Raw genomic sequence first — 15858 nt, 5'->3', positions numbered from 1 at the left:
GCAGAGATGATTGGCAGCAGTATAAGCAGTTGCCATTTTGAAGGTGAAAAGGTGCAGACAAAAATATGTGTGATATATGCAATGCTGCAGTTATTAATACTTGTACAACTTAGCACGAGAAACGCAATTATGTTGCATACTTCAAAGTGTTTAATAGTAGCCTTACTATTTTTGATAAGTTGTCTTTTAATGGGTAAGGCGCAATGGAGTCGGGCGTAAATACATGTATATGAAAAAAAAACGAATCCAATGAGCGAGCTTGAGTTAGTGATGCACAGACGAGCTGGCTGATTGTAAGCGTAAGAGCTGACACGCTTCGCAAGCTAACGGAACGTCCGAAAAACAAGCTAGCAGTGTGTCTAGTAGTATACACTGCTCAGGTGTTTTCATAGGAGCGGGAGATTAACCACTTGGTGGAGTTGTACGTAATATACTCCGCAAGTAATTTCTTGCAACAGGCGATCTCTTTCCATCTTCTAGCGAGAAAGGCTTGAATCTATTGAGCTGTTGTATTCTTCTTCATCTTGTTTGCTTGTCGATCCTGCCTTGTCGTTCTTTTTCCGTTTCTCGCGCTTCCGCCTCTTGCGTTTTTCCTTCTGCGTGGCAGACAAAGTCTTGCGTTTTTTACCTTTTTGTAGCGTATCGACTTTTGCCGTGTCTTCCTTTAACAAAGTTGGTAAGGACGTCAGATTAGTGCTGCTGGGTGTCTCCTGCCCTTGTGCAATGCTATCAGCTCGTTCGAAATACGCCACAAAGAATCCGTTAGTCGAGTCCTCGAGCCCATTGGCTCGCACTAACGCTTGGGCCTGTTCAGCCGTCAGCCCTGCAACTTGAAGCCCACGACGTGGCCACGACGTAAGCGCTGGTTTAAGCACAAATGGACGCGTCACGCCGCTGTTCTCTTCTGATTCCAGAGCTGCAGCCACAACCTCCTCGTCTTCTTTCTGGAAAATCGAACACGTCGAGTACACGACACGTTTGACCTGTGGGAAGGAAAACGCTTTGCGCAGCGCCTGTAGCTGAAAGTCAGCGAGCGATTGCAAACGTTTCGCTGTGTCTTCCTCGTATTCCGCGCCATGGTCAGGCTCTAGTACCGTGTCATGCGAACTAGCAATGTCTAGCAAGTGATCTAGGCGGTTTGTCATGCCTGAACCAGAGCAAGATGGATCGAGTAGAATGCTACGAACATTACGGTACATGTCGTCATCCACCGGCACGTCCAGGAAGCTCTGGAGTTCGACTTGTACTCGAGTCGCCGCCCCCGCGAGCGTCATACGGCGCTTTAGTAAGTCGAGTCGCTTGGGTGACCGATCGAACGCAAACACGCGTCGCTTGGGACATGTGGCGTCCTCTCCGTCGCCATCTTGTTGCTGCAAGAGCATGGCGAGATGACTCGTCTTGTTGCCAGGCGCAGCACACGCGTCGATGACGTCGCCCTGGTTGTCCTGGGCTTCCGCGTGCTCTCCATGCAGCACATAGGCCGGGAAGCAACTGGCTTTATCCTGTAGCACGAGTTTTCCGCTCTTGACCATCTCGTGCTCGTGCAGCTCCGTGCCCGACGGTAGTACGAGCAGGTCGCGTACGTCTCGGTCCTGTTTGGCATCGTACTCGCTCGCAAAGGCCTTAGCCTCCTCGGGCGAGGCCAGTAGCGTGTTAATACGCACGTAGCGAGGCAATGCAAGGTGTTGCTGACGGTTCTCGGGCGGCAGCAACGCCTCATTGGACGCCACTTTGCGCTTAATTTTAAGTCTCGCCAGCGCCGCGCGGAAGCTCGTCTGGTGCTGCATAAGCGCCTTCTTGACGTAGCCACCGCCCTGAATCTTCTGGCGACCGAGCAACAGGTCGTAGAGCGCCACAAACACGAGCGCAGGCGGCTCCTTTGCGTTCTTGGGCGTCTTGAGAGCCTTGTAGCACTCGGGCACGGCCGCCAGCAGCTCGCGAAGCAATGGTTTGTAACGCAGCGTCTCACACACCAGCGCGAACGAGCTGCGTTTGTGCACTGTAGAGTCCGCATACGCCAGGCTCTTGAGCCCACCCTGACGCTGCTCCAGCTTGTGCAGGAGCGCCGCGGCCTCCTTATACAGTTCGCTCATGCTGGTCAATACAATCGATGACTGGTCCGGCAAAATGTAATGTTTAGCTTTAAACAAATTTAAGTTTCAGCTTTAGCTACAGTCAAAATATCAATCGGTAGTCTAATCCAAATATTTGGGGTTCTGAGACTCAGAATCAGAATCTGAGCAGTTGTTGTCATGTGATTACTCATCATCAGCGCCAAAACAAATTTATATTTTAGAAAAAAAATATCTTTCTCAGTAGTAAATATCAATAGCAGCTTAGATTTTCAAAAGTTGACATTTTTTTAATATTAGCTCGAAGATTTAAAAAATATTAGATACTAGATGATACTTTATGACATTTTACTTAAGTACGTTTCTTGCCACCTTACCCTCTGCTGAGTGAACCGAGGGCTCACCAAAGAACTCATTCGGTCAGAATCTACGGCAGCAGTAGTGATGGCAGGCTTTAAAACTGACGAGTATTTGCTCTATTGTACTGGCGAGATGAAATGCACCACCAAATGTTGCCCAATTACCCAAATTATATAAGATTTTTTGTTGTTGGAATTAAGTAGTCATAATCAGTCTTGAATATCTGCTCAAATTCGCATGCTACACTACACAAATAGTATTTCACTGTGACAGGCAAGTCGGCACTTTCTTTTGAAACGATAATAAATAATGTGCCCTTATTAATAAATGTTCTGGAAGCTAGCTCTTCTCTGACAATGCCGTTTCGATTTTTTAAGGGATTTGCTAAGTCAAAAAGTAGTATGGATCTGACATTTGGTGATATCAGAGGAACAAGCACGTCTACTACCAGGGGTTAATGGTGACTCCAGAATCGGTGAAGTAACATCGCAGCTAATTAAAAATATTTCATAATATAATCTTCTGAGACGAAATGATATTCTTTAGTTTCTGGCTTAATTAAAGTGAATACGATATTATATTTTCAATGACTGCGTAATCGGTTTTAATCCACCGACCGATGAAGCCCGGAACAATTGTGAGAGTAATAGTAAGGTTGGTGTGGTGTGTTGACACTGCTGAGCGCCTTAATCTAGCGTCACAGGCTACAGATTTATTTAGATGCACGATGTGGACGAGGCTGTCGACAGAGAACAAGAACAAACACCTTGGTTTCGCTTTATCGACTTTAAACAACTGCAACCGTTTGCATTTTTTAAATCTCGATCGCCTACATGCCTGCAGATTAACTAATTAAGTGCAGGTGCGCTGAGCCGATTACATGTACCTGTTTTGAAGTGTGTAATTTCAAATGATTATTATCTGTCACTACAGCTCTTATCACAGGCTCATAGATGAGTTACCAAGCTGCTCAAAGTTTGTCATTGGCACTTTAAAATTAGTTTACCGGCGTCCGTAACAGGTGATAGCTCGTAGTAGTTTACTTTGTCACGCTATCAGCAAAGGCTACTCCTTTCAGGCCACCTCTCTCGCCGGGGTTGGCCGACTACTGTATGCTGATGGCGCCCAAGATTCGGCACTGCATATCCTCTCGCACGATACAGTGCTTACTCACTTTTGACGCTGGAAAGGTCCGCAAAATAACATCTGGCCACGAAAAGAGTACAGTAAGGAATACAATCGAAGTTTTGCCAACAGTTGGACTGATGTCCAATAGTAATATGAGAATTCTGAATATTCAATTTTCAAAATACTATCGCCCTCTGGCTCGATAGTAATACCACGAAGTCGCTTTCACTAAATTTGGTGGAAAAAATCAGATCGACTCAGCCCATTCGTTTCCACTTTTTCGCATCTTTCGTCCTGGTGAACATGACGGACGCAGTTACACAGGCGAAGCTTAGCGGATCCATTGACACACCTTTGAGATCAGTACTGTTTTCGTGCCTGGAAGACGTAGCGCTGCTAACGACCGCATCAGAAAAAAATGGGAGGAAGAATACGTTGAGAAATTCAGCGCTGCTGCTCTGCTTAATTCTATCGTGGGGACGTCGTAAGTTTATCGAGAGCCGTTCGACCGAGTGGTCAGCCGTTTAACGACTCGTTTGCCATCACGGCAACGTGTCACTGGACGCCAAAATAGTTCGGGACGGGCGATTCTTCAATCATTTTCGATGCCACCGTCATGCTGTCAAGTCTCAATAAACGCAGTCAAACGCGATGGACTATTTGTTGTCACGAGTCAAAGACAGAGGAAGAATGGTCTAATAACGACGAGTGTACTCCTCCCACCGCGCTTGATACCACGGATCCAGAGTTGGTGGAACACTCCCCACAGTGCGTCGCGGCGCTAGAGAAGGCGATTGTCCTAGCGACGGTACAAGCCGAAGCGCTCGCTACAAATCAGCGCCGACGACGTGTCCGACGGGTGTCCAAAAATTGCCGTACACTGAGCAAATTGGACCTTACGAGTGCGCATTTCAGACGCGTGCAGAGCTCCAAGCCCGGCTCGAACCAGACCGAGACTCGGCGTGAGATTTTGGCGAGGCAAGAGATGCAGCGCATGCGTCAACAGGTGTTGGCTTTGGAGAGACGACAAGCGCTGCTCTCGGCACTGAGCCTAGCTCGTCGAGCGAATGCCATGCAGCTCGTGGCGGACAAAGTACACGCGTACTACCGCAGCTTCTCGCACGGATACGACCCAAACCACAGCAATGCGCCGATGGTTGAAGCGCTGCTGCGAAGCATGATGCTACCAGACGTGCAGTCTTCCGCTTTCCGTGACCTAGACACGTTCCTAATGCAGTGGCACAACTACTCGCGCTACCACGCAGAGATCACGCTACATTGCCAGGAGATCCAGCCGCTGCAGAGCGACGACCCGGACGTGTATCCTGTCCAGTGTATTGGCCGAAGCACCCTGCGAATCTCACGTGACACTATCAAACATTTCTTTCAGCCACTTCTTGCGGATGAAGACATGGTACAGCGTCTTGTCGGCAAGACTTATGACTTCCCCTTCGTATCGCGCTTTCACTTCAATTCTACTGGTCGAGTTTTCAAACTGGAGCCCCGTGCCGAGTTGGCAGCAGGACTCTTGGACCTCGTTGTGGATCCGTTTTCTACAGTACGCATGCTTGGTGCCTCCAGGTTGACTGACGATGGATGTCTTCATGCTTACTCTAATCAAGAAAAAGCTGTAGTCGAGGGTTCATGAGGCTGCAAGCTTAATGCAAAGTTGATAATCTTACTGTGAATTCCGGTCCTACAACATTGAAGCACATGCAACATTTAGGCACTTGCACTCACTTCAAAATTACCAGTTTTTATTGAAATCGCAAGCGCTAGCACGTGAGCCTATTCGAAGTGATAGCAGGAACTACATCTAAATAGTACGCTCTAACTCTTAAATCTGAGTGAGTTACAACCACCGATGTAGTGCGTGATGCGCGGAGTGTGGCGTAATAAACTAACCGAGAAAAACGTTTTTTAGTCAGCCTGGAACAATTATAAACCATTAGAAATGTTTATTGAAGTTGTATGCCAGCGAGCTCGGGTTGGACCAGATGGGCCGTCGTAGAGGGGTAATGCATCGTGTTGCACTTGGCCCGCGTGGCGTTCATCGAACACCTCCCACCCCTCTGCTTGAAGTCTGTCAAGCTCTGGACCAGTCACGCTAAACTCCACTGGCACTTCGTCACGCTCAGTTGCCACGTCGTCATCAGCTTGGTCATCAACAGCAACAGCAACTGCCTCGTCCTCTTCATCGTTCTCGTCCGCCAGAATGGACTCTTCGTTAGCTTCCGCTTCGGAATCTAGAGGGATCAACCAGTCGCCACCTCCAATGTTTATATCATCAGCATCAGTTGGCCCAAACAGCCGGTCCCGTCGCAGTGCATCCAAGAAGGTATTTTAATCGAAGTCATCTAGAGAAATTCCAGATTGCTCCGCGCTTGGAACTGCTGTCGGAGTGGGTACCGCCGTAATAGACGATTCAGAAGTTTCCTCAACCTCGACAGGGGTATCCGGAACAGGTTGCGGGGTATTATCCGTGGTATGTAAGGTCGTTTTCTGAACACCAGGAACTGCACAATCCGTAACAAGAATTTTAATATATATTTCGCAACAGTCAGCATCAGAAACTCAAACGTACCAGTACGGGGTCGTTTCGTAGACGTTCTTGTACTCGATGTCTTGCGCTTGCCTTTCGGTCGAGGCTGCGGATCCGTTTCAATGTCGTGTGCCGAACTAGTTGCCTTGCTTGCGGGTCGTGGTCTGCTAGAACCTCTGGCCTTGCCAGGGGCAGGTGGTACGCTTGAGATAGTCAACGCTCTCGCTGGGGCAGTGGCTTTGGCAGCAGCCCTCGGCCAAGCAATCGCAGTGTTCTTCGCAGCAGCTTCCTTCGGTGCGGCAACGGGTGCAGCTAATCCAGGCTCGGACGGCGCAGGCACCGCTTCGGAATCTCCTTCTGACCGTGCGGGATTCTCTTCAGACAGTGCTGACGTAGTCTCGGACGGACCAGGAGCATTTTTGGGTTGCTCGGGATCGGCGACGGTCGGCGTAGAAGCTGGTGGAGCTGTCTCAAAGGCAAGCCATCCTTTACGGCGGCAGTAGCGAAGCAGACTCATCTCGCCTGACAAGCGTACACGGTTAGTTGCCGATACAGCACATTCGCATCGGTAGTCTTACCTCCAAAGTAGTCCACGCCTTCCGATCCCGCGAGGATGCCACTGGGGGGGAGGTAGCGGGGGGCGTTGCTGAGGCCTGAGGATTTTCGATACAGCCAGCCTTTCTTCTTCAATTCGCGCCATATCTGGTTGAACGATTTCTCGAAGGTGAACATCTTCAGTAGTGATGGTCTCTTCTCCGGCGCTGATTTCCAAATGGAGGGCTGGGAGAGTCTCTTGACTCCTTATATCTGTAAACCTAACCGCTTCCTGACAATCCCGTGTCGCATGTGGTGTGCAGCTTACACTTAACCCGTTTAAATTTATCGCATACAAAATTCATTATGCCGAATTGTCGTTCCTCGAATGTTGTTGCGGACATCTCGGAACAATTTTACTTCTATAAATTAGATTCCGGATTATCCGTAATGTCGTAGTGGAAGGGTTAAAACCATTTTTGTGTTCACTAACCATCCTGAAGTCAGCCATCCCCTAAGTAAAGGGCAAAACCGTATATTTGTCTAGAAATAGATCGCAATGTCAAAAAAATATGACTGAAGGATAATGCCTGGAAAAGGTTAGCAGTTGGCAGCCAGAAGTATTTGTCGCGTTTAAATACGAATCCAGGCCTTAGTAAAGAAATTTACAGAAAATAAACACGTAAGTACGAAATTATGATCATTGCCGCAGAGAGTCTGAGAGCACGAGACCTGCACCAACTACAGCACTTCTCCAGAATGATTATCACAAAAGGAAGCTTGGCGTTAAATGGCTCGTCTTGGCGTTGATAATACAGCTAGCTTTAGCAATTTCGCTCAAATAAAAAACGCATTTGAAAATAATCCTTGCTCCGATTTACTTAAGTTCTTCTTAATTACTACTTCGTTTCAAAAATCCAGTACGTTTCTTTTATAAGATATCGTAAAAGTATGACATTTTGGTTACCATTAGCCGTTTTCGTAATTTAGTATTATTAAATTAGATAAATTTTGCTATTTTGAATGCTTTCTCTGAGCTTCAACAAATATTGTAGATGGCATTTTATGTTCCTGGTGGCTGGTGTCTAGGATTGAAGTTTGGACATAGACAGAGGTCACCGAAACAGTGCTGCCTTAAGGCTACATGTAGGGTTATTTATCACGACCGGCCACAAAAACATCAACATTTTCGCAAACGGCCCAAATTTAACCAGCCGGTAATTTGATCGATTCTTTGCCTTGAAGCAGAAAAAAATAGTTCAAACGCTCTTAGTGTCAGAAATGAAGACGAGCTGGAACAAGATCGATGATGCTTTCAATATTACTTCTCTACAATCATGGACACAAGTAACATCAACTTATCGGCACGGTTCTGACGTGAGACTATTATGCACGACGTGTTCGCGACTGCGCGGGACTGCACGTCATTTCTACGCGCGTATGCATTTAGTCCATTGAGCAAAAAAGTCATTCAGGTCACAAAAATGTATGGGGTTGTCCATCGAGTGTGTGCGACTGGCATGTTGCTTTTTCAAAAAAAGCGTCTGTCTAAACGTGTTAGCACTAAACTCGCTTTATGTCCTCCAAACGCTTGGTTTGTCAGCTCTATGGACCATAACGCTGCCAAATGCCCGAATCAGTCGAAAGATAACCTTGACACGGACGTTCATCCAGGAAGCTATGTCGTGGGTAAATGCCCTTTCTAAATAATCCAGCAGCGTAACACATTTATCAGCACGGCCGTAGAAGACCAAACGATAGTTGAAGAGTATAGTTTCTGATAAAAGACAGACGGGATTCCAGCAACAACATTTTCTATAAAAGCGTATACAATACGAAGCTTAATTAGAAGAAGCTAATCAACTTATCGATGAGCAATAATACCATTTATATCTAGTTTGCTCATTGGAGTCGCTGAATGCCATCGGAACCTAATAAATTATTAAACAAGAATCACACTCAGTCCAGCAAAAAAAGCTAAACAGAATCACAAGAAGAAGCACGTACCCATAAGCGGTAGCGAGTGCTTTCCGACCAATCGTCATAGATCTTGTTGCTTCTCATCAGGTACGCGAAGTAGGTGTATTTATTTTCACCATCCTGGAACTTCACCTTGCCCAGACTATGCGCAAGCTGAGCACTCACCTGCACAATCACGAGTAAGCTATACTTATATCAACACCTAAGCTGACAAAAGTGGACGTACCCCTCCTTCTTCGATGACTTCACGCAACGCTGCCTTCTTAATGCTCTCACCCAAGAGGTAGAAAGTCACTTTTTTTCGGGTTCGAGCTCGAAATCAGAAGCATCTGATGTTCTCCCTTCTCATTAACACGTGTAACAACCCCCGCGGATAGCAACCGACTGCCATCTCTACCAAAGCGCTGACCTTCACGGCCCACATGAGACTCGAGAAACTGTCTAGGAACCGTGCTCATACCTGGGAATTTCTCCATACTCCTACGCATGCTACCAGGCGTCAACTTGGAGCCCTTGATGCCCTTTTCGATATCGATCTTCCTCAATTTCTCGATGGTGGCCAACTGCTTCAGCGTCGAGAGACTCAAACCTTGAGCGTATGGGTACCTTTCTGACAGTTGGCTCGCTAACAGTACGCGCTCAATAGATATCTTAGTGAGCACTGATTTCAATCCAGTTCGCGCTTTTGTCACAATTGTCTCCACTGGACCTGAGATACTGAAGCCTCTCTCTTCATCTTCGTCATCATCTTCAGCCAGCTTCTCTTGATCAATCTGTCGGAGAGATCGCGTGGCTTGCGTAGCTAACACGCGCGACACAGCATCCGCTTCCGAGTTGATTTTCACTGTGCTGGTCGTGTGGGACTTGGTAGCGGTCTTAACAGCAGCGCAGCGTAATACGAGTGCAGCGACATAGATCAACTGTAGTACTCGCATGAGGTCGACGAAAGTTTTGGTGCGATGGTCTTTGGCCCGCAAGTTGGTTGGAGTGTCTGGGAGTTTAAAAATTGTTTGACGATCGCAGTTCGGATTGCTTCGACACGTTGTGCTGCATGTACGGTTGGTCATTTTACGTGTTCGTAATCTATTATAGAGATTTCTATATACATGTAGTTTACGTGTGTGTATTCCTGTATTGGCACTGAATGTACATGTTTGTACAGGTACAATGTATTGTGCATTGTCGAAAGAATGCCGCTTCCTATTTTATACGTTTACTTCCGGAAGAAATTACCGAGATCGAGTATTATCCTTGTTGGTTGTAGTGCTTCCTAGTGCGGGGCGTTTACCCGTCAGTAAAATTTACTGGACACTATAATAACTTAGCTCATGTGGTAGTAGCGAAGACCTCCCAGCAACTCGATAAATGAGGTCAGAGGTCTGCGAGAACAGGTCAGTTCCTCTCACATCCTTTTCGCACTTTTCGTTGAGAATTGACATCTAAAAAACGAGCACTCATAAAATACTATTGACAATTTTTTTAATATCTAAAAAAGAAATAAATAATATTAGTATTTTTCGCATTACCGGTAAGTTTCACGAAATAATAATATTTTACAGCAACTAATTTTAATTTTTACTATCAGTCCAACTCTCTAGTTCCTCTAGCTCCAGAGCTTCTTTGCACCGCTTCGTTATTGCCAACCAACATCAGGCTAAATATCCAGCCAGACCAGGTTACTTTTGCGTGACCTGTTCAGCTCAAAACAAAACGGCCCTTTCTGACGGTTTGGCACTGAGTGTTTAGCAAAAGCGAGTGGCTCACCAAGCTCAACGCAAACTTCGCAGCCAATTCTAGTTGCTATCACTTACATCGCAATTTTCGAAGCTACGACATTGAAATAAAAGAGTGGCTCCTGTGATTTCTTCTTCTAGCCTCACGACGAAGGAGCCCATTGCTAAGAGATTTGCCTTGCTCACTGCAAGTAGCCACCCGGTGCAGGCGATTCTAAGCTCGTGTTCCTGCTAAGCCGTCACGATGACTCCCGCGCGCAGTACGCATCGCACAGCCACGGTACCGAGCGCCCCCTTCAAACTTTTGTTTTCGCAAATTAGGAAATCTATCATTGCTACTAGAGGCCCGGGTGGGTGATCGTGCGGGGCATGCCGCTTTGCGGAGTCGACGACGAGCTTACAAGGAAATCTAAGTGGTGATCGACCGACTCAAAAGCTGTCAAAGTAGAGATATTACAGTTGCTACAAAGTAGGGTGTCGTGATCGCCGAAGCGATTAGCATCCTGTTCGGCATTATGTACGACGGCTGGGCATATACGGCACCATGCATTTTGCTGCTGTCATCGAACCCTACGTGGCCATGGGACCATGCAATTTGCTGCTGTCATCGGACTCTACGTGGGAAAAATATAAGTCTGGCGATTTAACTTGTAGAAGGACCTGGTGCCATCAACAAACGACCACAAAAAGTTAATGGGGTCTTTCAAGCAGGCCTTCCATTGCAGCGAAAATAAAGTGGCAATATTTGTGTGGAATAATCTTTTTTTCAGTTGCGAACCTAAAATTCAGAATTATATTTTCAGAATCCTCATGAATTATTTGTAGTCCAGGCTTCACAAAACTACTCAATCCGAGCAAAGCGAAACTGAGTACCAACCACTGCTTGGTTGGTTGGCAAGTCCTTGGGAGCATCCAGCTCAGTCCTCCCCATTATCCAGTCCACTATGTTATTGACAGCCCCTTCACCAACCAGCAATGTATTTTGGAAGTAGTGGTGTGATATGGCTCTTATCGAAGAAATTACGTATTTGCAAATACCAAATATTGTCCTGTACGTACTGAATTCACTAAAAAGCAAGAATCTCATTGCAGTTGTATTATCGGTGGCCTGTTTACAAGCACTTATTAATGTTGAAAGTGTGCGCAATCGCTTGCTGTCGGAGGGAACGACCATGCAGCTTGGTGCGTTTCCTTTTCGATTCGATCACGGCAGGTATTCTTGAAGCTAAGGCAACGCGCATCCCAATTGGTCTTGGCTCCCGTTTAGGCTGCGCACGTAGCGAATCGCATGCTTCGTTCGTGGTAAGTCCAACACTCATCCGAAATCTCAGCGACTCCAAAAGCCCGGCGGTTTTGTCATCGCGGTTTGTTACGTTGACATGACTTGCAACCGCTCATCGACTTCAACATCTAGGACCAATACCAAGGCCTCGCTAGCGTCAAGTACGTCCGGTGGTCACCTGGGTGTCCACCGCAGTTGGAGTCGTGACACTAGCTGATTATCGTTTGACAAAGCGTGGTATCGCTCGGGACAGCTCAACGAGGCACAACATCGGTTGGTGATTGATACCACATTAGCCCGTTGGATTCGGAGAAGCACCGAAATCGGTGCTTCACTCGAAAGCTCGATTTCCCAGTGCGATGCTTGACGGCTTCAAGGAGAGATTGAATGCCTCGATCCTTCTTGTACGCCTTCTATAGTGCGACTACTAATTCGCTGTTCGTCTTGCCTTCCGTTATACGTATGCAAGGTATCATTGAAGCAGGTAAAATGTAAGACGTGGAAATACTTCGTATCTCGCTGCAAGTCTTTGTCGCCGACTGATCGCGACGGCGCTGTCGCTCTGTGCTCCAGGAAAATAAGAGAATGCTGATAGCCCTAGGAGGATGTCATACCATCCTGTGAGCCTCCGATCCGTCATTTGTTTTAGCAAAGATCCCTTCCGGGTTTTGTTGTCTGTTTCAACAGTTGGAGGATGTCCAGACAGTAGATGCAAAGCTGCTACCGCGTTTACCATCGCTATTAGCTCCTGTTGTTTAAGGGGATAGTTGAGCTCATTAGACCTCATCTACCGACCGGTGGAGGCGGTGGGACGTTCAGCTTCGCCAGCCACTTGACATAGTACCCCTTCAGCTGCGAACTTACTTGCGTCCGTGCGCAAGCGAATAGGCTGGCTGAAGTCCAGCAAGTGTTACACAGGTGGGCGACACAGCCGTTGTTTCAGCTCCTTGAAGCTCTTCGGTTGCTCATCGCTGAAGTGTAGTTTCGCACTGCATTAGCTCTTCTTCTTTAAAGCGTGACCATACTAGCCCCAAGCGACGCGTAGACGAGGCACGAGCACTGTACGTATCCGGTCAGCCCAATAAAGATGTGAAGCTCCTCTTAAGTACGTGGCACAGTAATGGTATGTACCTTGTCGGGCGTCCATCTGTACTCGACTTCGTCCCCCAAAATTACCAAGACACCGATTCTCGTTGGCGCAGAAGCACTTCATATTTTGATGAAAAACTTGTTCTCCCACAGAATGTCGATTTATTACGCAACGCTTCAAGACGATCCTCAATCTTGAGCGAATTTGGGAGTACATATCATCGTAGAAGAATTTCGTATTCTCCGATTCTCAGAAGAGCTAGGAAGTATCATCGTAGAAGAATTTCGTATTCTCCGATTCTCAGAAGAGCTAGGAAGTCAGTCGTCGCATCGTCGCTGGTGCATTGCATACTCCCGGGGGTACCACCAGAGACCGTTGGATGCCAGAAATACGATGAACTTGATGTCTGCTTCCAGCATACGTACTTTGTAGTACGCAGGCATTAAGTCCATTTTAGAGAACCAGTACACTCCGGACATTGCATCCGAATTGTCTTCCTTCCTTCCTCGTCATCGGAATATTTTGACGTACTATGTTCGAGCTTAAGAGCCGGTAACCGTGCACGATCGGCCACCCGGCACGTATCCTGACACAGCATATTGGTGCGGCAAGTGGACTGATGCTTGGACGTATAAGCTTCTTCCGGATAATATCCTCAACCCAGCGCACAACCTCGCGTTGCTGCTTTGGTGACTACCGCCATTACCTCGCAATCTTTGATAAAGTGCAGGCGGATCCGATGGTTAATCTTGCGTTTCTCGGGTAAACCCTTCAGGAAGTTCCGGACCGAACGCATTGTTCTTGTACTCTGTGAGGAGGCTGAAGGCATAATTATTCCGAAACGTATCCTAGTTTGTTTCCAGATACCACTGTGCTTTGGCACTTCCGACGTTGTTTGGTTGATCGCGCCACAGCAACGAGCGAGCGACTTGCTTGATCGTCTCATTCGACAGAACCAACATGGAATCAGTTTCGCTCATTGACTTGGCCTTGACTCCCAGGAGCTTGCAAAGCTACTTTCGCGTGATGTAATTGGTCTGTATACCAGCATTATCAACAACACACACCGTGAACATTTTCATCACGTTGCTGTTTTTACCCCGGAACTACTGCTGTCATGAGATCTCTCCTGCAGTACCATCGCGTTCTGACGACTCCCAGTCCTCGTTTTCCGCCGAAACCTTGTCAGCTGACGCGTTTCCTTGTTGCTTGCAAACAACACATGGGCACTTCGTCTGCACTGCGTCACGAGCAGATCTGACCGTGGACTTCGCATCCGTTTCCAGTCAGGCACCTCGACAGGGATCGGGTCTTTTTATTTCGCGTCGACAGATCTCCGAATCCTCGTGGCGATCACTGGCCCTCCTTCCTCGATCGGTTCACATGTCTCGCATATTCACTGCCAGCACAAAGTCTTCTCTGTTGTTCCATCAATCCGTCGACCTCTCCAGTCGATCTGCGGCTGCGTATCCTCAAAGAACGGTATTTCAAGGATGCAATTGAATTCATCGGGAGCAGCATAAACCACAGCAGCGCAATGATATGCTTTGGCTACACCAGAAATCTCGATTTTCATTAGTAAACTTTTAAGTCGGTTGTCTCCCATCTTGACCGGAAAGCTCTTACCTTTGAGCTTCGTCGTCTGGAACTGATGTTCCGTGACCCAACTGTGAACAGGTATATCGTGGTAGCCCCACAGCCAAATAATATACCCGACGTGGTAATACTAGTGTCATCCACACAGATTTCTCCTGATACCGAAAATAGGGGTTTTACATAGAGCACTAAAATTGATATTTTCCAACTTAGTTGTTCTGGTTGAGTTTTCCTCCACGCCAGAACCCAATTTTGATAAAGTAGAATGAGTTTCCGTACTTAGCCTCCCCTCTCTTCCAAGCGCAGCAATCAAACTTGATGTGACCTGGTTTTTGTTTTACAGAAATGACATGTACGTCCTTTGGTACGTTTCGTTTCGGGTTTTGGTTTGAACTGTTCTTTCTCACGGAGATGTTTTCCTTGAAGCTTTGTAGCTTCGTGACTCTGGTTGATTGAGCTGCGTATATTGTCGTTGTGGACTAGAAGATCGCGAGCTTCCTTTACATAGTGGATTACCTTGTACGTGACAGCCAAATCCACCGCGTCACTCGGCGTCAGAGGATTTCCAATCTCAGCATAGCTGCGTGTATGTGGGCTCAGCTCATTCGCTCTGCATAACTCCTGATCAAGTATACTCGTTCCTTCGACTTTGTAGATCAGCTCTTAGTACTCACCACCGTACGTCTCAATTTCGGCTGTTTGCTTTCGTCGCTGAATCTTCGCGCGTAGGACGGCGTAGTAATTCGACGCCTCGAAATGTTACAGCATGCTCACTGAAACCCCCCACATAAGCTCCTCAATTCTTGTCGTCGGTGACCAGTGCATGACCCCGCAATTCCTGGTACCATATACGAGATCTCCTTCTTCAGAGAGATGTCCTTGTTCAGACCGGTGATAGTGCTTATAAACCCCAACGCGTCATTTTAAATCTCCAAATACAGAGTGCACAAACAGTAGGCACTGGCTATAAAGGACCGCCGTTAATTGCAATAAACTCGCAATGGCGCACGAAAGCGATCAACAGGGCAGCAAAAAGGAGGGACTAGGACGCGATAAAAGCCCAAACAATTCAAAAGGGTTGCGATAACATATCACCGCAAACCTGAAGTAATTGAGGGCTACGATGCCATCATCGCGAGAGCCAAAATGCATCGAGATGTCAGCTTTTTCATCCCACTTTGCCTCTTAACCAAGCTCCAGAAAAAGCGGCAGATAGACAATTGGCTCGAACAACGCGAGTGTATCGGTTGTACAAAGCGGATCTGAGAAGGCTAACATCGTTGCCAGGCAACATGATCGAAATAGTAAAACACAGCAGAGTCTTCTTGACTCTCAGCCTGACTGGAAGCTGTTTGAGTGACTGTTGTAAGCGGTTCCGGTAGCTTGGCATGTTGTCAACCCCCGTCTTGATATTGATACTCTTTTTGCTGAGAATAGTAAAGTCGATAGATAAACAAGGAGCTGCACTTTGTCGAGAAACATTCATTTCAGTGTGCAGAGATGGGTAGGGGTGGGTTGGGGTATACAATCTGTGCTCACAT

At 47.1% G+C, this 15858-nt stretch overlaps 3 protein-coding genes across 3 annotated transcripts; 1 reads left to right on the top strand and 2 right to left on the bottom strand.

Moving 5' to 3' along the window:
• Window positions 1–496: 496 nt before the first annotated feature.
• PITG_05843 (uncharacterized protein) lies at window positions 497–2093 on the bottom strand (the record flags this gene model as incomplete). Its single annotated transcript, XM_002998038.1, has 2 exons — window positions 497–628; window positions 753–2093. 2 exons carry the CDS (start codon window positions 2091–2093, stop codon window positions 497–499), a joined length of 1473 nt encoding a protein of 490 aa, XP_002998084.1.
• A 2452-nt stretch (window positions 2094–4545) lies between these two features.
• Window positions 4546–5208, top strand: PITG_05842 (uncharacterized protein; the record flags this gene model as incomplete). The annotated part of the gene is made up of 1 exon (XM_002998037.1): window positions 4546–5208. The coding sequence occupies one exon, from the start codon at window positions 4546–4548 to the stop codon at window positions 5206–5208; it is 663 nt and encodes a 220-aa protein (XP_002998083.1).
• A 3680-nt stretch (window positions 5209–8888) lies between these two features.
• On the bottom strand, window positions 8889–9551 carry PITG_05841 (secreted RxLR effector peptide protein, putative; the record flags this gene model as incomplete). The annotated part of the gene is made up of 1 exon (XM_002998036.1): window positions 8889–9551. One exon carries the CDS (start codon window positions 9549–9551, stop codon window positions 8889–8891), a length of 663 nt encoding a protein of 220 aa, XP_002998082.1.
• Between the last annotated feature and the right edge of the window lie 6307 nt (window positions 9552–15858).

Source organism: Phytophthora infestans, genomic scaffold, assembly GCF_000142945.1.
Source record: "Phytophthora infestans T30-4 supercont1.9 genomic scaffold, whole genome shotgun sequence".
NCBI classification, from domain to species: domain Eukaryota; phylum Oomycota; class Peronosporomycetes; order Peronosporales; family Peronosporaceae; genus Phytophthora; species Phytophthora infestans.
Note: the sequence above shows the minus strand (reverse complement) of the source record. Positions and strands in the feature narration are given on the sequence as shown.